General features: G+C 44.8%; 3 protein-coding genes across 6 annotated transcripts; 2 read left to right on the top strand and 1 right to left on the bottom strand.

Annotated features, from left to right (window-relative positions):
• Window positions 1-13: 13 nt before the first annotated feature.
• On the top strand, window positions 14-4,548 carry zrsr2 (zinc finger (CCCH type), RNA-binding motif and serine/arginine rich 2). Its single transcript, XM_010886445.4, has 11 exons — window positions 14-245; window positions 817-902; window positions 1,010-1,094; window positions 1,194-1,302; window positions 1,492-1,578; window positions 2,104-2,142; window positions 2,272-2,384; window positions 2,518-2,731; window positions 2,849-2,904; window positions 3,021-3,130; window positions 3,258-4,548. Exons 1-11 carry the CDS (start codon window positions 205-207, stop codon window positions 4,307-4,309), a joined length of 1,992 nt encoding a protein of 663 aa, XP_010884747.2. The 5' UTR covers window positions 14-204; the 3' UTR covers window positions 4,310-4,548.
• Window positions 4,549-4,637: 89 nt separating this feature from the next.
• ap1s2 (adaptor related protein complex 1 subunit sigma 2) lies at window positions 4,638-9,112 on the bottom strand. 2 transcript variants are annotated; one of them, XM_013139975.4, is made up of 6 exons: window positions 8,980-9,112; window positions 8,151-8,329; window positions 7,628-7,736; window positions 7,311-7,448; window positions 6,940-6,948; window positions 4,638-6,748 (listed from the first exon to the last, which is right to left on the bottom strand). In XM_013139975.4, the coding sequence occupies exons 2-6, from the start codon at window positions 8,327-8,329 to the stop codon at window positions 6,701-6,703; spliced, it is 483 nt and encodes a 160-aa protein (XP_012995429.1). In that variant the 5' UTR covers window positions 8,980-9,112; the 3' UTR covers window positions 4,638-6,700. The 2 variants fall into 2 exon arrangements, with proteins under 2 accessions (XP_012995429.1, XP_012995430.1); XM_013139976.4 differs by lacking the exon at window positions 6,940-6,948 and having other exon boundaries at window positions 8,980-9,111.
• A 330-nt stretch (window positions 9,113-9,442) lies between these two features.
• On the top strand, window positions 9,443-22,824 carry phka2 (phosphorylase kinase, alpha 2 (liver)). Of its 3 annotated transcripts, XM_029116562.2 has the most exons (32): window positions 9,443-9,541; window positions 9,927-10,024; window positions 10,376-10,534; window positions 10,709-10,756; window positions 11,023-11,191; window positions 11,325-11,407; window positions 11,526-11,606; window positions 11,975-12,073; window positions 12,280-12,426; window positions 12,539-12,592; window positions 13,194-13,316; window positions 13,796-13,891; window positions 14,015-14,122; window positions 14,226-14,304; window positions 14,522-14,656; window positions 14,791-14,900; window positions 15,151-15,295; window positions 15,486-15,564; window positions 15,804-15,937; window positions 16,134-16,304; window positions 16,559-16,674; window positions 16,800-16,938; window positions 17,199-17,433; window positions 17,561-17,639; window positions 18,241-18,370; window positions 18,994-19,095; window positions 19,232-19,350; window positions 19,903-19,929; window positions 20,205-20,258; window positions 20,629-20,862; window positions 20,937-21,137; window positions 21,232-22,824. In XM_029116562.2, exons 2-32 carry the CDS (start codon window positions 9,947-9,949, stop codon window positions 21,403-21,405), a joined length of 3,708 nt encoding a protein of 1,235 aa, XP_028972395.1. In that variant the 5' UTR covers window positions 9,443-9,541; window positions 9,927-9,946; the 3' UTR covers window positions 21,406-22,824. The 3 variants fall into 3 exon arrangements, with proteins under 3 accessions (XP_028972395.1, XP_028972396.1, XP_028972397.1); XM_029116563.2 differs by lacking the exon at window positions 19,903-19,929; XM_029116564.2 differs by lacking the exon at window positions 20,205-20,258.
• The last annotated feature ends 16 nt before the right edge of the window (window positions 22,825-22,840 follow it).

The raw sequence follows: 22,840 nt of genomic DNA, 5'->3' as shown, positions 1-22,840 counted from the left end.
ATGATGGGCTTTTTAAATTACGAAATCGATCTCAAAATTCACGCGTTACCGAACATATAAACATTTGAAGTTTATGGCTTCAGAAATGAGGAACCGTTAATGCCATGCAAGTCAGTGTCTTTTAAAATTAGTTTGTCAACAACTTTAAACACGAGGGAAATGTTCAACTTTGAACCCTGACGAATTGAATAAGATTTCATTAAAATGGCAGCATCCATTCCATCTGTGTCTGCGCCTTCATTGGGGTATGTTGTTATGATAATTGTTGTTAATGTGACGTTGCTATGTAAATATTAAATGTTATTTTATGCATGGTGCTGCCAAGAGGGTCCCAAAGTACTGCTGCAATATAGTTAACAAGCGAAGTAGCTAGCTAGCTAGCTAGTAGTAGTAGCTTCGACCGCAACTGAAGTTGCTTGATATTACTAGCTCACCTTTAGTTGCGGAATGTTACACATGCTTACAGAACATTTAATTACATCGTAACTCCTTAAAACTCCGCAAAAAACACTTTTCTCAACAAACCCCAGTGTATAATCTGTATGGGCTTTTTTTTAGTCATACTGTACCTGGGAACAAAATCACAGGATGGTAAGGAGAGTCCATAGAGATTATACACATACCTTTATTGTTGAGAAACTATGTTTTTGCCCAGCTGTAATAACTTTAAATGTGATTAACATTTCTGTAAACCCTTCTAATGTTCCGCCAATAAATATTAGCTATTATCTACTGTAGCCACTTCAGTTGAGGTCGAAGTGCCACTGTTGACCAAAGCTGAGTAACCACTCATCGTGTCTCATTATTTTCCCACAGCCAAAAACGCAGGGCATCTTTGAAGAAGAAAGAAAGAAGAAAACGAAAACGGCAAGCCCTCGCCAAGGCCCAAGTTAGAGAATCTGGTGGGATGACACTGGACACTGCTGCTTTGAATCCTCTTTCTGATGACGAATTCCTCTGAATGTGCTGTCACTCATCCATTAACCAGCTCTGATCTATCTCACTAAAGGCATAGCCGATGGAGAAGATCAGCCAGAGGAGGGACATGATGATGATGATGATGATGAAGTTGAGAGGAAAGCTGAGGAAGAAAGGTTGCTACTAGCTAGTTCATCTAATAAGTCTTTAATTCACTTGATTAGTTAAGGACAACTATCATCTGTAATGTCATACTGCATGCTTCCTGTTCTCAGACAGAGAAGGCACGCCGAGTGGCTGGAGAGAGAGAGGCTGGCCCAGGAGGAGTTCAGACTGAGGTGTGAGAGGGAAGAGACGGCAAGAAAAAGAAAGGAGGAAGAGGAGGTATAGTACAACGAAATGCAGTTAGCATCTAACCAGATGTTAACTGTCACAATGGCATACTAATTCCTACATGGTGTGGTAAGTTTGTCTGGTGCTCCAACCAGAAGTAGTCCACTATAAAGGGTTTAGGGCAAAGACATGCTTGAATTTAACTGCTGAAGGTGATTTGCTAAATATTCATGTCTGCAGGAAAGGATAAAGGAGGAATGGGAGGCCCAGCAGAGGAGAGAGGAGGAAGAGAAGGAGCAAAAACAGCAGGCGAAGAGAGACAGAGAGGTGAAGTGTGTACCAGGGGGATAAACACACAATGAAAGAGCTACATATCCTCCATCTTTTTAAATTGCAACTGAACGGCAATCAAGAGGACATCTCTTTTTCATAACCTAGTAATGTGTTTTGAAGTGATGGATTCCCTCAAATGTCTAAGTTGAATTGGCCTTCGGTAGCTTGTTGTATGTGGAAGAAATGTTTTGCTCCAGATCTTGTCCACTTTTCCTTAACTAAGATATACGCAAAGACCGTAACTAAGATACAATACACGCAATGAGTGACACTCCCTGCTGCCACGGGACAAGGATGTATCTTTTATCAAACACCTTGTATATATTGTTGTGGACACAAATGATCCCAATTAGGAACATTATACATCGCAATTGAAGTGTGTTTAAATATATATCTGTACAAATATGTTCCGTGCCTCACTTTCAACGTGGGTAAGAGCTTCTTAACTTGAAATAACAGATATCCAGATATCTCACTGCAGGTTTTCACCAGCCCCTCCTGTGTTTACACCATTTATAGGAAGCTGTACAGAAAATGTTGGACCAGGCTGAAAGTCAGGTAATAATGCAAATTGATGTTTAGATGGCTGCCTTGCCCATCTTTACCGGAAGGATGTCTGTAAGTCATGTTTACACCATTAGAATAACTCCGGAAATAAAACCATTTCACTTCTTATTTTGTGTGTAGCTGGAGAATGGTGGTCCCTGGAAAAATCCAGAGGCTCCAGATTTTGGTACGGAACAAGACAGGGCTAATTGCCCCTTTTTTCTCAAAACCGGAGCATGCCGCTTTGGAGACAGGTTGGTCGTGGTTGTAATGAACAGCATATTCTCACAAGTAAAAATGTACTCCATAGTTGCACAATTATTTTAATGGATTCCAGTACATTTACACCTAACCAATCCACTTTTCTCCTGGTTCTCGATTGCTCAGATGCTCCCGTAAGCACGTCCACCCGCTGTCCAGCCCTACTCTGATGATCCGTGGAATGTTTGCAACCTTTGGAATGGACCAGAGGTCGAGGGACGACTACGACACCGACGCCTGCCTGGAGTACAGTGAGGAGGAGGTGTTGCAGCAGTTTGTGGATTTCTATGAGGATGTACTCCCAGAGTTTAAGGGCGCTGGCAAGGTGGTGCAGTTCAAGGTAACCGTGAGGCTGTCTGCTCCATTCTACTATTTAGGGGTTGATGGCATCTGCTTCAGTGGAAATGAGACATGAATACCAAGAGGAACAGTGAATACATTGTCTTTCCGTCTCCAGGTCAGTTGCAACTTCGAGCCGCACTTGAGAGGGAATGTTTATGTCCAGTTTGATACGTAAGTAAATGTAAACTCAGCTCAAATGTATCACATTATCCGTGTTTCTGGAGTGGAAGAAATTGTGTATCTTTAGGGCTTTCTACATCTTTCTCTGGCTGTCTCTGTGTTTGCAGAGAGGAACAGTGCAGAGAGGCCTTCATGATGTTCAATGGTAGATGGTACGCTGGAAAACAGCTCCAGTGTGAGTTCTCTCCAGTCACTAGATGGAAAACTGCTATATGTGGTGAGTGGACAGATGTCTGTGTGGAAACCATACCCCCCCCCCCCCCCCCCTTAAACTGTGTGGAATTGCTATATTAACTGTATAATCAGAAGTGACATTGGGTTAAATGGTCGTTTCACTCCCGCAGGTCTATTTGACAGACAGAAGTGTCCGAAAGGAAAGCACTGCAACTTCCTACATGTGTACCGTAACCCAGGTAACGAGTTCTGGGAGGCGGATCGGGACCTGCACATGTCACCCGACCGAGGAGGCGGTGGTGTGGGGTCTTTTACCGGCAGGTTCTCTGAGAGGAGCAACCGCTCCTCGTGGACTGAGCGGTCCCAGAGTCGACGTGGGGACAGGGAGAGGAGGAGTAGGAGTAGGGAGAGCAGGGTATCACAGCGTCGGAGAGCCAGTGTTCAGAGTGACAGGTCCTGGGTCAGTCGTAACAGTACTAGACCCAGGTCTAGAAGTAGGGACAGGGGAAGGGTCAGGAGAGATGGGAGCAGGGACCGAGACCGGAACAAGAGGGAGTGCCGAGGGCGTTTGTCCACCGAGTCTAGGGGTACTTCCTCCAGGCGGTCCAGATCAGGCAGCCCCACTGGGTCTTTGAAGAGGAAGGGGCACAGGACCAAGAGCAGGAGCCCGAAGAAATCGTCCCAAAAAGACAGGCGGCCAAGCGACGACGTTGCCGCGACAACGCCATCCCAACACAAACACTCCAAGAAGAGCAAGAAGAAGAGCAAGAAGAAGAAGAAGCAAAAGAAGGAGAAAAAGAGTGAGTCGCCTGTGGGTCAGAGTTCATCTGGGGAGTCAGATAAGGAGGAAAAACCCCATGGTAACCGTGACGATCTGGTACCTGGGACACGGACCGCGGATATGGACCAAACTACTCCGGAGACAGCCAGGGCCAGTGCCATACAAAGTCTTAGGCTGCATATGAGGGACAGCAACCCAGTCCATGCAGACATCCAGACCGTGGTCAAGGAGACAGGGGCCCTCTGTTCCCCCAGAGAGCCTGTGGCGCCCCACTCTCCAAGCCGCGGGGACTTGGACAGCACCGGTCCGACCCGTGGGGACACTGACGACAGTCCTGAGGTGAACGCAGTCTCACCGTACATCCAGATCAAGTCGGAGGCCTCTTCACACGGTGTAGAGAATCGACGGGAGACGCCACCTGATTTACTGGACAACGACTGAACATCCTTAGTGGACTTCTAGTGTCCTCTGGATGGACCTTGACTGTCTGTTCACTGTCTGTTCACTAGTGGACTTCTAGTGTCCTCTGGATGGACCTTGACTGTCTGTTCACTGGTTTTGTCAGTAGTTCACACAAATGCACTGCTAAGCCTGACTGTCTTGATATATAGTTTGTTCCGAATGTACAATGAATTGTGTACATACAGTATACATATGTGAATAAACATTTTTATACCTAACTTTGGCTGTATTCTTTTATTGCAACTTATGAACAGAAGTTAACATTCCTTTAAATCATACGTTTGGTAGCAAATAGGTAAAACCACAATCTTGTTAATCCAGACACATTTATTGTTAATGATTTGCAGTGTTTGAGAGCATCAAAACAAAAGACCGGCGAACATATTCGCAGTGTAAAATACAAAAACAAAAATCTTCAACGCTATAATGACTTGTAGGGTACAGAGGAGCAGTACATGGAGATTAACCTAGTGCCCTTTCCCCCAGGCTGTTGTTTGACAATACTGGTCCTGGTAACCCAAAGGGCTTTGCTGTTTAGTTTTTCAGAACACTTGTTTCAAGCCTTTTAATTGGAATCGGATGAGTGCAAGGACCAAAACAAAACCGCTGCCCTTCATCACCCTGGGACCAGTACTGGTAAACACAGGTTTAGGCTACATGGTGCCCTTCATAGTCTGCTCGCAGAAGGAATGCCCACTGTAGGAAATAGGCTGCTATTTTGGATCTTTCAAAATACAGTACTGTTGACAAAAAGAGTCCTTACTTGAGCAGGACACGTCATTATGGTCATTGGTAGACTGCCTGAGCACGCTGCCATACGGCCAACGAGGAACTGTAACAGCTACGCAGGTCGATCACACCCACAGCGTCACCCGTTGCTGCCGTTTCCACCAAGCTGTCCCCTCCGTACAATTTCATGTGTGCGTGAAGTCCAGCGCGTGCCCCAGGCAGGACGCACTGCGCTGGCCCCAGCCAAGCAACGGTGAGTCACTCCATTGGACATGAGTGTACTGGCCCTGTACCGGACCTCGGTGGCACTGTAGGTGTGTTTGAGACATCAGGCATTGTTAATACATGCTTTTTGGTGTAAACGATGAATACACACTGGCCGTGTCTGTGTACTAAGCGCTGGCAGTGACGTGCTCACGGTGGTCGCTGCCGTCCTCACAACACATCTGGATCCCAACTGAAATCCTCTGTTTGACCTAGAATTTCAACTTGCGCACAGAACAATTCTGTCGGGATCCAAGTTACAAAACAATGGCCCAAAATGCACTTCCTGTACCTCATGTAATGCACTATGTAATGAAGAGGTTTGATCAGTAAGAATCCCTTTTTCATTTTCCCTAGTGTTCCCTTGCCTTGCCATGATATGTTGGCACTGTCTGGCCAACTCCCACATAACTATGTGAATCTAACAGGATTTGTCTTCATTTGACTATGACATGGGAGTTGTCTTTATGTGACTATGACATGGGAGTTGTCATTAGGTGACTATGACATGGGAGTAATCATTAGGTGACTATGACATGGGAGTAATCATTAGGTGACTATGACATAGGAATTGCCTTTATCTAAATATGACATGGGAGTTGTCATTAGGTGGCTATGACACTGAAATTCTCATTATCTGACTGTAACATGAGAGTTGTCTTAGGGTGACTAACATGGAAGTTTGTAAGACAGCACAATAGATAGGGACAATAGATAGGGACTGAGCATTGTGTCCCAAATGGCAACCTGTTCCCTACATAGTGCACTTTTGGCTAGGATGTATAAGTCAAAAGTAGTGTACAAGATGCCATGTGGTATACACAAATATTTTCCCCTAACACCATTTATCTCCAAATTACTCCATCATAAACACAGTGTTCTTTGGTCATTACAATGAAAGCACATTACATCTTGAATATGAATACTTTTTTGTAAATGTAACACTACTTAAAAATACTGACATTGTTTTGCTTACTTTGTTAAACTCCCATTAAGTAAATGGGGTTGATCTTACTCCTTTAAATAGTGAAGTCAGGTCCAGACATGGACAAGTACAACAAAAAACACTGATTGAAGGACAAAAGATTAAAAGTTATTGGTGTAGTTAGTGGCTACTGGCTACATATACCATAGGAGGTCAGAGGTGTAGTGGGGAGTGTTGACAAAGCATGACCGGAACAACAAACCCAGTTGGCACAAGTAACATTAGCAACATTCTAGAGTTTTACTCAGGATAACACAACAGCACATTGAGGGGCAGAGAGAGAGAAAGAAAGGTGGGGGGAGAGCGAGAGACCACTAGGAAGAGGGCACAGACAAAGAGATGGTTGGGCCCCTTAAAGAAAAACTGGAGAGCGGGATGGTTGGGCAGGGAGTTTATGTCAGGCCAATCTCTTCCAGGACACTCCGCGGAGCCTCAGCTTCCTGGGGTGTGAGAATGAGAACAGAACACTGAGAAAGATATGGCGCATTGCACTGCAGTGCAATTTGTCAGTGTCTGGACATGGGTGTACAGAGTCAACTGGAGTGGATACAAGTAAAAGGTGATTGTGAAGGCTAATAAGCATGTAGCCTTAGTGCTATTCATTAAGTTAAATGAGACAATGAACACTTACTTTGGCATCCTAGCATAAGGTTAAGCACAGAAAGAGAGAAAAGCACAGTTTGAATGCAATAGACTATTGAAGCCTTTCTAAATTAGCAATAAAGTACAGAAAGTAAAGCAAGAAAATGTGTTTTTGTTTCCAATCCAAATTGATTTGTTACCAATTGAGCTACCAAATCAAAAAAGCAAAATGCCACAGATACTTTACAGAACGCAAGGATGTACCTGTGTATTTTTGTTGGGATTATCCTAAGGTACTCTAAAGAGGTAGCTGTTTTTCAGAATCAAAACTGGGATATGAAACAGCACCTAACCAGGCTACAACACAGATACTACCCTAATCGTCTCCAGGACTGGCTGATCCAGTGACTGGTGTCTTACCTCCTGCAGTAGGTCAGCCTGCTCAATAGCCTTTAGAACGTTTTTCTTGGACGTCTCCTGAGCCTCTCCTCCCAGTAGGAATTCATCCAGGATGAAATAGGCCTTCTCAAAGTTAAAGATGATGTCCAGCTCACACACCTGGGACATTATATTGGGAAATTAAATGTGACCGCTTAGCTACACAGAGGGAACTCAGGCCTAGTTCTCAAAACATGTATAAAGGTTCATCATGACAAATTACACATGAGAAGATTCACACTTCCATAGTACTTATATTTGAAGACTCATTGCCAAAATACTTATTCATGAAGACTCACACTGCCAAAGTACTTGTCCAGCAGCTCCACATATCTGTGGATTATCTCCAGTGTGATGAGCTCATTGTCTTGGTCTTCCACTGCACAACAGAAGTACAAGCTGGCATATCTGGATGGAAAGAATGCAGAGATAAGCCACACTGGCACTAGGGGGCTCATTAAAACCTTGGGCTACAATGTGTCAAATAAATTATGTTGAAATTAAATGTTTATCTCAGATTGAATGAAAAAAATTACTGAAAATTGCCAACAGACGTTTTACAGTAATTAATATGGAAAGGAGCAAACAGGAAAATGCTATTGAAAAATATAAAAATTCTGTTCCTGTAGGCCTGTAATAGCCTTGTTTACACTGGCAGTTGCCCCGACTCAAATCTTGTTTATTCAAAAAAATCTAATATCTAATTCAACCATAACACATTTGGAAAACAAAACTGATTTCAACTGGTGGTGCAAACATAACCTAGCAGACCAGTAACTTCAGCCCTAGGGGTTTTCAATACAGTGAAAAATCCTTTCTGACCTCTTGTAGACAATCTTGAGATCCCTCCACTCTAGGAAGGAGCACATCTTGGGCTTGCGTGCCAGAATGGTCTGGACAAGGTCCCTTGAGATCTTCTTCCTCTCCTTGTCTGACAGAGGAACATACCATTTCTGGAGACGCAGCTTACCCTGCCGACTAAACAGCAGCATGAACTGCATCTGTTCAGAAAGAGGAGGCCAGATCAGAGGAATACAGTGGAGAGAAGGCCCGAGGAGAGGAGGCCCAAGGAGAGGAAGCCAGTGGAGAACAAAAGGTGACAAGGTAGGTCAGAGAGGAGAAAGGGAATTAACAGGGGAGACAGGGGAGTGAGGAAAACAGAAGGGAGACAGGGAGGATCAAAACTAGGGTATTAATTTGTTTACTGTAAACAGGGTGGGCCAGTGAACAGGATAGTGATGCTATATCTATATACAGTATAAGTAGCAGAAGTTGTGCAGGGAGGGGAAGCACAACACACTGACTGCAATGGTAGTTTACGGTAAGGTCCATTTTAGGATTTAAGTTCGCCTATCACAATAAATGCATGGATCTCTTTCTAGTCATAAAGCAGACTCGTGTCTATGTTATTACAGCTAGCTCAAATCAGTTATTTGGCTGTTAGTTAAGTAGTTATCTAGCTGGCTTACTAGCTTCAGCAAACTGAGTCTACATACGTTAGCTAGAAAGCTAACCAAAAACACAGCAGGGAAGGATGTCTACTTTTTCATTGGCTTGTGGGCAGCATCAGAATCGCAGGACGCTTTTTCTTAAACATCTGCAAGTGCAACGACTCACACAAGCCCCAAAATAGGTAGACGTTAAAACGTACCTTAATCTTGATTGTTGACTCAGATCCAATATGAATGTATGTATATATAAATGAACACTTCACCCTTTTCCGCACACTTCCGTACGTGTGAAGTGGGTGAGCATTCGGGAGGGATGCAGTTAGGTATTTTTTGATTGGTTGACACATCCACTGTCCGGATTTTTCATTGGCTTAAAATGTCCGTTATACCATCAGTTGTTTACCATGCGAACAGAATGTAAATGGCCAAGGTGGGGTCCCACTGACGCCAATCAAAATATTCTCAATTTTTTACCGATTTCATAAAAATATTAGATAGACCAGGCTATGGTAACACATTGTACATGACATAAAACACATTTTTAGAAAGCAAGAAAAATACATTTTATATTTGTTTCAGCTGTGTTAGAAATAATACATAATTAATGTTGTTAATGTGACAAAGCGTATAAATTAATGGGGGGAAAAATGCCCCATTGAATTACGCTTCTTTTAGCGCCCCCTGTATGCTAGACAAAAACATTCAGTACACATCAGGAAGAGAACATAGAAGCGGAGGGGGAAAGATGGAAGTATAGAAACGGTAGGACAGGAATTAACAGTGTTAGCTGATCATTGTCGTTATGTAACGTATTCAGTAATTAGTCGTTACTCGTGTCGCGTAATCGGAAACGGTGAATTATACCGCGCTTCGTTACTGTCAGGGCTAGCATTATCTTTGGAATGCGCTGAATGAAATATCATCTGCAACTGTAAACCTGTCAACTGCGATATTTATGCATTGCAAGAACCGATGCATTCATGGAATGTCATTTACGATGCAATAACATTTTCTTGTAATTTAATTACAGCGTATAATAGCCTACTTTTACTATTGCAAATGTTTCAGACAGGCAGTTAGGCTGGTCATCGGCTCATGGTCAAAAGCATGCCCTCTTGCGCTAAACTGTAGTTGTATTTATTGGCAGATTAACTGACTCCAGCCAGCATGAGGAGCCGCAGTAATTCAGGTGTGCAGCTCGATGGATTCGCCAGGCTGGTTCATGAGACCATTCTTTGCAACCAGGTACGACAAGATCTTATGACTTATGTAATAATGTAAATGTCATGTTCATGTCAAGTAGGCTATCACCGGAGAACGATATGTTATCTTACGCGGAAAAACAAGTTATCATTTCATATAACATGAATCATATGCACCAGAATCGTATTTGACACCGCAGTAAACTGCCAACATAAAACGGTAGAGTTCTTGTTTTTCCTTAGAACAAAGGTCAACTTAAAATAGCAAAAGAATACACAAAGTATGTGTCTTATCTATGCGACTTGATTCCAGTCATGTGACGTCCCCCTCTGGCATTCCCCCCCTAGCTCTATCAGTCTGTCTGTTTGTCCAGCCTGTCAATATCTCTTCCAGAACCCAGTGACAGGGCTATTGCCCTGCAGTGCCCAGCAGCCCGACGCCTGGGTGCGTGATAATGTGTACAGCATCCTGGCAGTGTGGGGTCTAGGAATGGCCTACAGGAAGAACGCTGACCGGGATGAGGACAAGGCCAAGGCCTATGAACTGGAGCAGGTGACTGTTGTGCTCTCATCTCCTTGCGTGACGTGTACCTGAATTACACTTGTTTGGCTATTCGTCATTTTTGTCCATTTATTGGCATTACGTCATCTCATGCTCACTGGTGGATGGAACAGCGGTCCTGGCTGTTGGTTAAAGTCTGTGTCTGCCTTTCACCTGAGTCCACAGAGTGTTGTCAAGCTGATGCAAGGGCTGCTGCAATGTATGATGCGCCAGGTGGGTGACCCATGTTCTGTTGGCTACTGTTACGGTCTTTTGCCTTTGCCTCTCCTATTAATGTGCTGGTGGAACCTGGGTTGGAAATTCAGCTAGCCCGCTATCCTGTGGCTGGTGTCTTTTTGACAGGGCTCGTAAAATGTCGCGGATTTGCCCGCTGTCAGTTTGTCTTTTCAAACATGCAACAAATTTGGAAATCTGGAAATCTTTAAGTTTCATCGGTGGGTGTAACAACGCAGTAACTAAGCATTTTGTTTGACTGACAGGTGGCCAAGGTAGAGCGGTTCAAACACACCCAGAGCACCAAGGACTGTCTACATGCAAAGTACCACACCCCAAGCTGCGCCACCGTGGTGGGGGACGATCAGTGGGGGCACCTGCAGGTCGATGCCACCTCTCTCTATCTGCTCATACTGGCACAGATGACCGCCTCAGGTACAAGCATGATTTTGTGCACGTGTGGGGAGTAATGACTGATGACCAGGTATTGGCTGGCAGGTCATCGCATCAAATCATTTGACTGTATACTTCAGTCATTCTTCATGAATCTTGTTTTTTTTTAATCCAGGTCTTCGTATAATATCAAACCTGGATGAGGTGGCCTTTATCCAGAATCTGGTCTTCTACATTGAGGCTGCTTATAAAGTTGCAGTGGGTAGTTGGGCTCAAGTCCACATTTTGTTTACATTCAGTCTTCACATGGTAGAAAAATATACAGTAGTATGATTTTGAAGCATGTCGTCATGGTGACATGTCTTTCTTTGTGCAGGATTATGGGATGTGGGAGCGAGGGGACAAAACCAATCAGGGGATCCCTGAGTTGAATGGCAGCTCTGTGGGAATGGCAAAGGTAGTGGAGCTTAACATTTATTATTTGTCCTAAATTGACCAATCATCATATGGTCGAATATACGCCTCACTGTCTCCAGTATGGACCCATACAAATCCTATGACGACATTACGGCTTCTAAGATTAATTTTTTTAACCTTAAGTGTGAATAAGAATACATTCTTATTCTCAGCAACGACTTGGATCAGGGACAGAACAAAAATATTTCCCCCAATTCTTTTGCTCTTGGGTCTGTGGTTTGATATTCAGAACCTTTTGGTCAGTGGTTGGTCTCTCTAAATCGCTAGCCTACACTGGCACCCCACCGTATACATTCATAAAACAAAAAAAAAAACGCTGTACTGCGTTTGTTGTGTTTTGTTGTTCAGGCCGCATTGGAAGCCATTGATGAGCTGGACCTCTTCGGGGCTCACGGCGGACCAAAATCAGTCATTCACGTTTTACCGGATGAGGTTCAGCACTGCCAGGTACTTGGAAACTATGCTTCCCCAGGACTTATTGTCCTTCTGTCTGTGACAGTGAGAGATGCTCCTGCGGTGCTGCTCTGTCTGATAGTGTGTGCCGCTCCCGGCTTTGTGAGTGTGTTTTGAGTTTGGAAGTTCAATTATAAATATGCATTTCCTAAAATAGCAAGGTGTCCATTCTCTTGTGCGTTTCAAATGACCCCCCCGAGGCTATCCTGTCCTCCATGTTGCCCCGAGCCTCCACGTCTAAGGAGATTGATGCAGGGCTCCTGTCTGTCATCTCCTTCCCTGCCTTCGCTGTGGACGACCCTGACCTAGTCACCATCACTAAGAGTCAGATCATCTCCAAGCTGCAGGTAGGACGGTGGGGGGGGGGGGGGGTGTTCTCCAGACAAGTCTATTAATAGCATGCTCTTTTGTAACTTTCCATTGAACTTTAAGTCTTACAAAGTTAATTTTCCTATCCAGGGACGCTACGGCTGTTGCCGTTTTATCAGAGATGGGTATCGATGTCCAAGAGAGGTACAGTATAGCACTACAATATAGCACTACAGTATAGCACTACAGTATAGCACTACAGTATAGCACTACAGTATAGCACTACAGTATAGCACTACAGTATAGCACTGCAGTATAGCACCTGATTTTTCTTCTTGTGTTCCCCCACTTATCCTATTGTGTGTACCAGAAATATAGGTAAAGGGAAGGGGGATATAGATGGATTGCCTTAGTGGAATTATACTCTAAATCAGTGTGTTCCTACAATGACGGCAGTCTGAAAATGCCATTATTTGTGTGGAGCTGTGGCCTAGTGGTACCTCTTCAAGGCATCATGCCGAGGAACCAGGATTCAATACCCGTCTCCATGCATCATCAATGCCCTTCTTTGATTCTCACTGTTAATAAAAGCGTTCACAAAACAATAGAAATAAGTAAGCCATGTGAAGGGTTATCATAATTTAGCATACAGAAAATGATCAGAAGAATCAATGCTGGATATCTAGCTTCTGGCATCATTTTAAAATTGTTTAAGAATATGGTCTATTATGGACTACAGAAAATAATTAAATCACTTGGAATAAACAGGTAAAATTGCATATGACCTTCATTATAACTGTGTCAGGACCCGTCCCGTCTACACTATGACCCAGCTGAGCTGAAGCTGTTTGAAAACATAGAAAGTGAATGGCCAGTTTTCTGGACCTACCTCATCCTGGACGGCATCTTCAATGGAGACCAAGTACAGGTATTAACAGCGGAGCAGATACCTTGCAGTTTGTAGACTTGTTGGTTATACTTGTTAGCGGTCACTTTCAAACAGCAGTCAGGTATACTAGACTAGTGGTCTGCTGTCCACAGTAAAACTAGAATCTTCCAGTTCCAAAGATCAAGTTTAACCACATTTCACATAAACTCTTACTAGTACATAACAGAAGTGGCTGGCCAGAAATAGAGAGAAATGGTAATACCGGTAAGACTGGCTTTATTATCCCTGTGGGAACGATTCAGTTGTGGCACTGTGCATGAATAAACACACAATCAAGTGTAGATATATCCATGCTGACAAATACAGATAGAAAAGGTGCATTTAAAGTTATGCTTTATATACCTCACTACCTTCTACTATGACCATCATCATCCCTTTTGATTAGCCCTTGACCCATATGGGACACCTCCCACAGTCCCAAACTGGTCTGAGCATAAGTCTCTGTTTCCTGAAACCAGGTGCAGGAGTACAGGGAGGCTCTGGAAGGAGTCCTGATCCGAGGGAAGCCTGGGATCCGCATGGTCCCTGAGCTCTACGCCGTCCCTCCAGAAAAGGTAACCCAGGCGACGGGGCAAATTTGTGTCCCCTTTGCTACTTAGCAGTATTATTTCTATTATATTATGGTCATCATATTGATAGATTAAAGATGAATGGATACTGTGGTTTTTCCCCCACAGATGGATGAAGAATATATGAACCCCCACACTGTGGACAGAGTAGCCATGGGACAGTGTCCCCACATGTGGGGTCAGTCTCTCTACATCGTCAGCTCCCTGCTGGCTGAGGTAAACCCTGGTGATCATCATCCCGTGATGTCATCCTTTTACCCAATAGGTCCGCTGTGGTTTCGGGCGTGACGTTTTCTTGTCTCGCCTCTGTTCCCCTTAGGGATTCCTCGCGCCTGGAGAGATTGACCCTCTCAACAGGCGATTCTCCACCAGTTCCAGACCAGATGTGGTTGTGCAAGGTTTGTACCCCCCCCGTCCCCCCCGTCACGAAGAGTGGAAGGTTGGACCGTGGATGGTATTTCCCTCACAAGTTTCGCCAAGCTCGTTTTCTCAGTAGTCGGGCATCTGTACGTGACGGTGTCCTCTCTCTTTTGTTTGTGTGTTCGCGTACGTACCCGTTCATGTGCGCACGGGGCACGCCGGGGCATGTGTATTGTGGACATTGCCCGTCGGCAGTGTGTGTGTTGGCGGAGTCCGTGGAGATCCGGGAGATGCTGAAGGACTACGGGGTTCAGGTCCAGACCGTCGCTGAGGTCCAGCCCGTCCGGGTCCTGCCTGCTCGCATACTCAGCCACATCTACGTCAAACTGGGTACGCTACGAGCAGCGCTGAAGGCTTAACAGGACATTCATGAAGTCACGAAGGCTTTATGAATGTTCTAACAAGTCATTAGCACCAAGTAGCCGACGAGTTAGTGCTAAACAAGCAAATTACTTGTTTCCCAGGCAACTGCAAGAAGTTGAATCTGAGCGGTAGGCCATACAGGCACATTGGCGTTCTGGGAACATCGAAATTCTACGAGATCCGAAGCCGCACCTACACGTTCACTCCCCAGGTAACCTCCTCACCTAGTTGACCTTTTACCCCCCCCTGGTCCTTTCTTAATAAATGCCCTTAAACGACTGCAAAAAGAGAGTTGTTGTATCTGATCCAGATTCCGAGTGTTCCCGAGAGACTGGGCCCTGGATGTCAATACCTTGATGAGCTGAATGTGATGTGTTTATGCTGGGTGCCAGTACAAGGTTTTTAGGAGTGGCGTTCCTCAGCCCAGGTTTTAAGAGCCCAGCCTTGTCCTCCTTTCTAAGTTTCTGGACAAACACCACTTCTACTTGGCCCTGGACAACCAGATGATAGTGGAGATGCTGCGGACGGAGCTGGCCTACCTGTCTTCCTCCTGGAGGATCATTGGACGCCCCACGCTCACATTTCCCATTACGCATAACATGCTAGGTAAACACCTTCGGTTTCCAAACACACACACACACACCAGGTTGTGTGATCATCATCTGTTGTTTCTGTAACATAAAAAAGATATAATCAGTGTGGTTGAACTGGACAGTATATCTGTTTGGGACAATCAAACTTGATTAACTGATTAGTTCATTAACTGATTTAATTGTGGTTCCCTTGTTGTGTTCAGTTGATGATGGTGAGGGTATTGACCCGTGTATCCTTTCCACTCTGAGGAAGCTTCAGGATGGATACTTTGGAGGGGCAAGGTCAGACTCATTTTTATAGAGCCCTCTGGATTAATAGGCTGCATTTACAGACAAAACCTCAATTACAGTTTTCACTTCCTGCTCCTTTGACCAATCAAACTACCTCTTTTGCCAGTTATTGGACTAAAGGTCAAAATAGGGCTGCGTGTGTGAACGTACTCTATGAAAAGGAAGTGCTTCTGTAAGTAACGTTCTGGTGATGTCCTGTTTTGTTCAATTCTGCGCTTTGCGTACTGCAGGGTTCAGATGGCTGACATTGCCAGCTTCCAGACTACCTCCTTCCACACAGAGCTTAGCTTCCTTGATGACGACACCGATGATGACCTTCTGGATGAGGAAGAAGATGACGAAGAGGAAAGTTATTTAACTTCAGGTACTTCAAACATGCCGTGTATGTGGTGTGACGAAGGAGATTCGGCAACACTGGAGAATATTGAACACTGGAAGTGAATTCGCTTCTTCGTTGTTACAGATAGAACTTGTCTGGTGTATTAATCAACATTTTGTCTAGTTTTCCACCATGTATCTCGTATTGCTGTGTGCACCATTAATGGCCATCTCCACTCCAGGGAACTCCAAAGACATGTTTGATCAATACCTCACCCAGCTGATGCAGAGCACCGCCCACAAGTGTCATCTCCCTCCAATCCAGAGGGGGCAGCAGCACGTGTTCAGTGCTGAACACACCACCCGCGACATCCTGTCCTTCATGGCCCAGGTCCAAGGCATTAACATCCCCAGTAGGTTCTCGCTATCATCCACATTTACTGATTGACTTATGTTTCATGTATTGGAGATTTTATACGGGCCTTTGGCTCAGCCTATTGATAGACACAAGGACAGGTGGCAAGACAGCACTAACACATCCGGGACCAGGCTACTTAAACACCAACACATCTGAAACTAGACTATCTCCAATTAAAAATACTGTGAATAAAATCCAGAAAAGTGTAGGCTTTTTTTCCTTCTGTGAGCGTTGTTTCCATCCTTACAGAGGCCTCGATGTATCTTCCGGTGACTCCTACCATGAACAAACACCGCAAATCCCTCAACCTGCTGCCACTGCCCCATCACCAGCAGGCCCAACACACTCCGCCTCAACAGCCCAAGGTCAGCCGCTCGTCAACTCTCCGGTGCCCAAATTAACACAGGCCATGTCAACACGTGTATTTGTGTACTGATGTCTGGGTGTGTGTGCGTGTGCGTGTGTGTGTGTGTGTGTGTCCATGCTTCAGGCCCACAGTACTTTAGACTTTCCCCTCCCCAGGGACGCTCAGGGCAACACAGACTTTGTGTCTCTGGTGAGACAGCTGAAGGAGTGTCCCACGCTGCAGGATCAGGCAGATATCCTCTACATCCTCTACGTTTTCAAAGGTGCTGATTGGACGGTGGTAAAGCGCTTGGGATTGACATCTCAGGTGGAACTGAACGATTGTTTTTCACTCATTTCTGATCCCCATAAGCGGGTGTCATGGCGACGTTAGTCTTTCTGGCTTCCAACTACAAAATAGAAATTAGAGGCAAAAATGTTACATGCTACATACATTTAAAAATAATGAAATGAATTGACCCCTTAGGTTGAACTGACTCATCAGGTTATACTGATTTGAATGTGATCCCTTACACCCCGAAAGGTGCTGATTGGTTGGTGGACTTGGACGGCCAGGACGGGGCCAGTGTCAGATGCCTCCTGGAGGAGCTGTATGCCCTGGCTGGGGCCAATAAGGAGTGGGGGCTGATCAGATACATCTCTGGTATCCTGAGGAAGAGAGTGGAGGTGCTGGCTGAGTCCTGTACTGATCTCATCTCCCACCACAAGCAGCTGACGGTGGGCTTGCCTCCAGAGCCCAGGGAGAAAGTCATCTCAGCGTAGGTGGCGTTCCGTCCCTCACCACATTTGGAGTTTTCAGTAATCGTTAGCTGGCTAGCTGCTTGCGTACAATAAGTCGGGCTTCTTTGGAAGCTCTCCGTAACTCTTCTCTTGCCCTGTGCCCAGGCCTCTCCCTCCAGAGGAGCTCAGCTCTTTAATTTATGAGGCCAGCGGACAGGACATCAGTGTTGCTGTGCTCACCCAGGTGATTCTACTGCTACAATCAGTGTTTAAAAAAAACTAAAATACTATACAAATCACCACAAATACACTGGTCCGGGAAAGCTATCCATCAAAGCCGTGTGAAATTCTTCTGCAATACTGATTGGATGTAATGGATAGGTGTATATGTACATTATGAATATGCAGCCTTGCGGTATTTTCCTTAGCTAAAATTGAAAGATTAAAAAATGAGTTTGGTGACTCCCACTAAAAGCATTTTTCAGTGGTGGTTGTGACAGCCTGCTTTGCGCTATGCTAAATCGACTGTGGACAAGGACATTTGAAGTGCCACACAATTCTATTTACCATCCTACTACAGCTTATAATATATACATTTCCTAAAATCTGTGCGATTCTTCATTGGCATGTGTTTTGGTTTTCCCTTCAGACCAAGTTGTTTTGATTGATCGTAGTTTGTTTATTAACAAAACATAGTGGTTTGAGGCCAATCACTTAATAATCCTGTTACTAAAGACCTACTTATCTAATCGTGCGTTATTACATAAGTGTTACCTTGTGTTATTACATAAGTCTGAGCATGTGTTATTACACAAGTGTTACTATGGGTTATTATGTTGATGCAGGAGATCATGGTGTACCTGGCGATGTACATGCGCTCCCAGCCGGCTCTGTTTGGAGACATGCTGCGTCTCCGCATCGGCCTCATCATGCAGGTGATGGCCACAGAGCTGGCCCGCAGTCTACTCTGCTCAGGTAGTCACTCACACCTTTGTCACCTGGGTTACCTGGCCCGCAGTCTACTCTGCTCAGGTAGTCACTCACACCTTTGTCACCTGGGTTACCTGGCCCGCAGTCTACTCTGCTCAGGTAGTCACTCACACCTTTGTCACCTGGGTTACCTGGCCCGCAGTCTACTCTGCTCAGGTAGTCACTCACACCTTTGTCACCTGGGTTACCTGGCCCGCAGTCTACTCTGCTCAGGTAGTCACTCACACCTTTGTCACCTGGGTTACCTGGGCGGCAGTCTACTCTGCTCAGGTAGTCACTCACACCTTTGTCACCTGGGTTACCTGGCCCGCAGTCTACTCTGCTCAGGTAGTCACTCACACCTTTGTCACCTGGGTTACCTGGCCCGCAGTCTACTCTGCTCAGGTAGTCACTCACACCTTTGTCACCTGGGTTACCTGGGCGGCAGTCTACTCTGCTCAGGTAGTCACTCACACCTTTGTCACCTGGGTTACCTGGGCGGCAGTCTACTCTGCTCAGGTATTATTTATTATTTCAATGATATAGGTGAAATGATTCCATTTAAGTAAATTCTAAGTTACCTCATTCAGTAAGTTTTGTTGTCTGTATTCTCTCTCTCTGCCCTGCAGGCGAAGAGGCTTCAGAGACCCTAATGAACCTCAGTCCGTCAGACATGAAAAACCTTTTGCACCATATCCTCAGTGGAAAGGAGTTTGGAGTGGAGAGAAGCGGTGAGGGCTTCTATCTGTGTGACTGTGTTTGTGTGCGCGCGCCTTTGTCGGTTCTTGTTATTATAAAAAAAACACCAATTTCTGGTCCCTCAAGCCACTTGGAGAATCAAAATGTCTTCTGTGTTTCCTTTGTCAGTGCGTCCTATGCAGTCGTCCGCCACCAGCCCGGCCATCTCCATCCACGAGCTGGGTCACACCGGGGCCACCAAGACAGAACGCACCGGAATCTGCAAGCTGAAGAGTGACATGAAACAGGTGGGCCTGCCCGTCGTTTCTCCAGGGGGCGACACAGGACACTAGATGAAAGGATCGCCTAACGAATGTCATGGAGATGAAAATATGCATGTTTTATTTGACAAATAAGAGTTCTAGGGCATTGAAATATTCCTATTTATTTAAATGTACATACAGTAGATATCCACATGGTTACCTCTAATGTCATTGATAGATGGAATTCGAGACATTTAGCCCTAACAGATCCCTATGCACCGCAGTGGCCGATTCAGGCCGGTTGTCTCAAATGTGGAAGTTCTCAGTGGGACCTGGTGTGCAAACTAAAAAATATCCCCTTATGTAAAAGTGTAGTATTTGTTTCCCAACCTCTCTCGGTCTCTTTTGAATTATGTTTCCTGGTTAGGTGGTTAAAAACCTGGTGATGTAGGATTTCAGAGACAATAATTTAATGTATTCTGTTTAACTTCATTTAGTCTTTCCCTGGGCTTGTATGTTTTCAATCTAGGTTGAATATACAATATCTTCATTTTTTTGCGAATATGAATATAATCTTGTTGAACTTTCTGATTTCAGTTGGATGACTCTTCTCGTCCAGTCAGCGTGGGTTGAGTTTGTTAGTCAATACCATAGGCATGTGAGCATGACATTGTCAGCTCCAACCCATACGTCATACCGGCTGGACTAGAATACATCGAGTGGTGCCTAACGCCATATTGAGACGCAGAACAGATCTCGTTGCCTGTTGTTTCGTAGCCTATGTCTTCAGTTTTTAACTCTTATGGTTATCTTGGGTGTCTTTCATGTCATCATCCTTTCATTCTCTCTCATCATAAACCGACATGTGACCATTTTTTCTCCATCTTGTTTCTTCGTAGATCTGTAACAATGCTTATTCCATCAGCAGCAATGTCACGTCTCCTCGTTCCACGGTAAAAACCATGAAACATCTTCTCCCTCATGACCTTTACGTTCACTGAGCCGCGCAGGCAGAGTGTTGGCTTCCTGTGTTCCATAACAGCCTGTGCTGTAGCATGCTGGTGCCTTCATATTACTCTTGTTATTTGAATTGGTTTGAAAGAACAGGAAACCCTACAGTAAGTCTGTGTGTGGTACAAGTGCGTGTCAGTCTGTGTGCACAGGGGCGTGCGTGCGTGTCAGTCTGTGTGCACGGGGGCGTGCGTGCGTGTCAGTCTGTGTGCACGGGGGCGTGTCAACACATGAATCGGCGAGTCGAAGCCTGTGCGCGTGTTTAGACGTGAGCGTCGGTGCCTGTTGAACGCACACCTCCCTCCGCTGCAGCGCTGCAGCAGCCCGTCCACACCGAGCGGCGTCCTGTCCCCCGTGGGAGCTGGGGGCCCGGACAGCCGCCTGCAGTGGGAGGAGCGCCAGGGCCAGTGGCTGAGGCGGCGGCGCTTGGACGGCGCCATTAACCGGGTCCCGATGGGCTTCTACCAGAAGGTGTGGAAGATCCTGCAGAAGTGCCATGGCCTGTCCATCGACGGATACGTACTGCCATCCTCCACCACCAGAGAGGTGGGTGGTCCGGGTCAGCCGATCGACTGGTCGGTCAGCGCATCGGTTGAATTTACGCGTGTGTGTGTCTGCAGATGACGGAGGGTGAGATCAAGTTTGCGGTGCACGTGGAGTCTGTGCTGAACCACATCCCCCAGCCGGAGTACCGGCAGCTGCTGGTGGAGGCTGTGATGGTGCTCACCCTGGTGGCGGAGATGGATGTGGACAGCATCGGTGGAATCATCCTAATGGACCGAATCGTCCACATGGCCAATGACTTCTTCCTACAGGACCAGGCAAGTCCCCCCGGCCTGTTTCTTCATCTTCTCTGTAAACGTTATCCCGGGCCCTTGAAGACCAGGGTTCAAATCCTTCTCCTGTGTTTTGCAGAGGTCCCACGGGGCTAGTGAGTATTTCCTGGAGAAGGATCCTGCCACAGGAATCTGTAACTTCTTCTATGACAGCGCCCCTAGTGGTAGATACGGCACAATGACCTACCTCTCAAAGGCTGTGATTACATACGTGCAAGACCTCCTACCACATTCTACCTGTCTCATGCAATGATGGAGTTGATCCACTCTGCCAGGTGTGCTCTCTGGCCACAGACTGTTACCCAGAGGGACTAGTGAAAGTAAACAGGTAAACAAAAACACCTTTATATCCATTATTTACTTAAGTATGTCCTTTATTGTGACAGGTGTGCGCGTGCGTGCGCCTGTCTATCTGTCACCGGAGGTGGGTTTCTGATTTTGTCAGAAATCAAGAGTCATCCACTCCCCCTTGGATTTCAAATAACTGAATTTAGTCCTTGTAAGGGAGTGAATTATTGTAGATTTCAGATGGAAGGGGTGGACACTAGATTGCAGCTAATTGATTGACCACAATCAGTTGTTTTTAAATCAAATATTTTATTTTCAGGGTGGCACTGTACTAAAAATATTTATTATTTTAATTGTAAAGTGTAGCATACTGCATGTGTAAATCAGATCTAGTTACAAAACCTAATATACTGTGTGTGTAATACCTCTGTTCAGGCCTGATTTTAACTGTGTTAGAAGAAAATAAGGATGAAAGTTATATACAGTATCTATAAGCTATGTTACTCTTTATTGAATGACCTCGATTGTGTTCATTTTAATTCCACTGTATTACCTTGAATGCTATTGGTTGTCTTGCCTATATTGAACTCATCACTACTCTATGAGTAAGTGTCCGTCTCCATGTGCTTCTGGAGCATGTAAACAATATATTTGTAGATGCTAAACACTTGTAGTTATGTCAGTTCAACTGCAGTTCAACTAATGTGAGCCATGTATTTCAGCCACTGGTTTCTATTCCTGGAAGGACTGATTGAGTTGAAGTTCCACATTATATTTTAACTGTATATTTCCAGTTGGATGTAGTTAATACATACATACGATTTCTAAAAATAAAAGCAGTAATATTTCCGTTTGTACCATAGGCTACAATACATTTCCTAATGTCACTAATTTTAGCAATATGACATTCAATAATTTGATATTCCTACAGGCATGACCTTGAAATGACAGTGTCTTGTCTGAAAGTTTGACCAAGTTCATAGCATTTGAATTCTACTAAGCTATTATGACATCAACACCACATTTTCATTCTTATTCATGATTGTTTTGATTAATTTATGTACTCTACCTTTGTAAAAAACAAATGTAAGAAAATATATTATATGACATCTGTCTCCCTTTCAAACAAACAATATTTAATAACAAGGATTAAATTACTAACCTAATCATTGGTTCTTGTTTCTTTTCAACTTATAATGTCTGTATATTGCAGGCCTAGGTGTTTAACATATAGGACGAGAATAATATTCAAATACACAATTATCTTGTACTTTTATTGCATTAATTAATGAATAAATTGAATATTGTGAATTGTTGAGGAAATGACTGTTGTCAGAGATGAGATGGACACTAGAGTAAAAATAATAAAATAAATAAAACCTGTTGTTTTTGGCTGCATT

Source organism: Esox lucius, chromosome 22 (assembly GCF_011004845.1).
Source record: "Esox lucius isolate fEsoLuc1 chromosome 22, fEsoLuc1.pri, whole genome shotgun sequence".
Classification (NCBI taxonomy): domain Eukaryota; kingdom Metazoa; phylum Chordata; class Actinopteri; order Esociformes; family Esocidae; genus Esox; species Esox lucius.
Note: the sequence above shows the minus strand (reverse complement) of the source record. Positions and strands in the feature narration are given on the sequence as shown.

Excerpts from the sequence above, each read along its gene's own strand:
- ap1s2 (XM_013139975.4), bottom strand. The coding sequence starts at position 8,329 with ATGCAGTTCATGCTGCTGTTTAGTCGGCAGGGTAAGCTGCGTCTCCAG. Across the intron at positions 7,737-8,150 it reads CTCAAGATTGTCTACAAGAG|ATATGCCAGCTTGTACTTCT; the intron begins GTCAGAAAGGAT and ends CTTTCCATCCAG. Across the intron at positions 7,449-7,627 it reads TGGACAAGTACTTTGGCAGT|GTGTGTGAGCTGGACATCAT; the intron begins GTGAGTCTTCAT and ends ATAATGTCCCAG.
- phka2 (XM_029116562.2), top strand. The coding sequence starts at position 9,947 with ATGAGGAGCCGCAGTAATTCAGGTGTGCAGCTCGATGGATTCGCCAGG. Across the intron at positions 20,863-20,936 it reads CATCCTCCACCACCAGAGAG|ATGACGGAGGGTGAGATCAA; the intron begins GTGGGTGGTCCG and ends GTGTGTCTGCAG. Across the intron at positions 21,138-21,231 it reads ACTTCTTCCTACAGGACCAG|AGGTCCCACGGGGCTAGTGA; the intron begins GCAAGTCCCCCC and ends TGTGTTTTGCAG.
- zrsr2 (XM_010886445.4), top strand. The coding sequence starts at position 205 with ATGGCAGCATCCATTCCATCTGTGTCTGCGCCTTCATTGGG. Across the intron at positions 1,095-1,193 it reads AGGAAAGCTGAGGAAGAAAG|ACAGAGAAGGCACGCCGAGT; the intron begins GTTGCTACTAGC and ends TCCTGTTCTCAG. Across the intron at positions 1,579-2,103 it reads AGGCGAAGAGAGACAGAGAG|GAAGCTGTACAGAAAATGTT; the intron begins GTGAAGTGTGTA and ends CACCATTTATAG.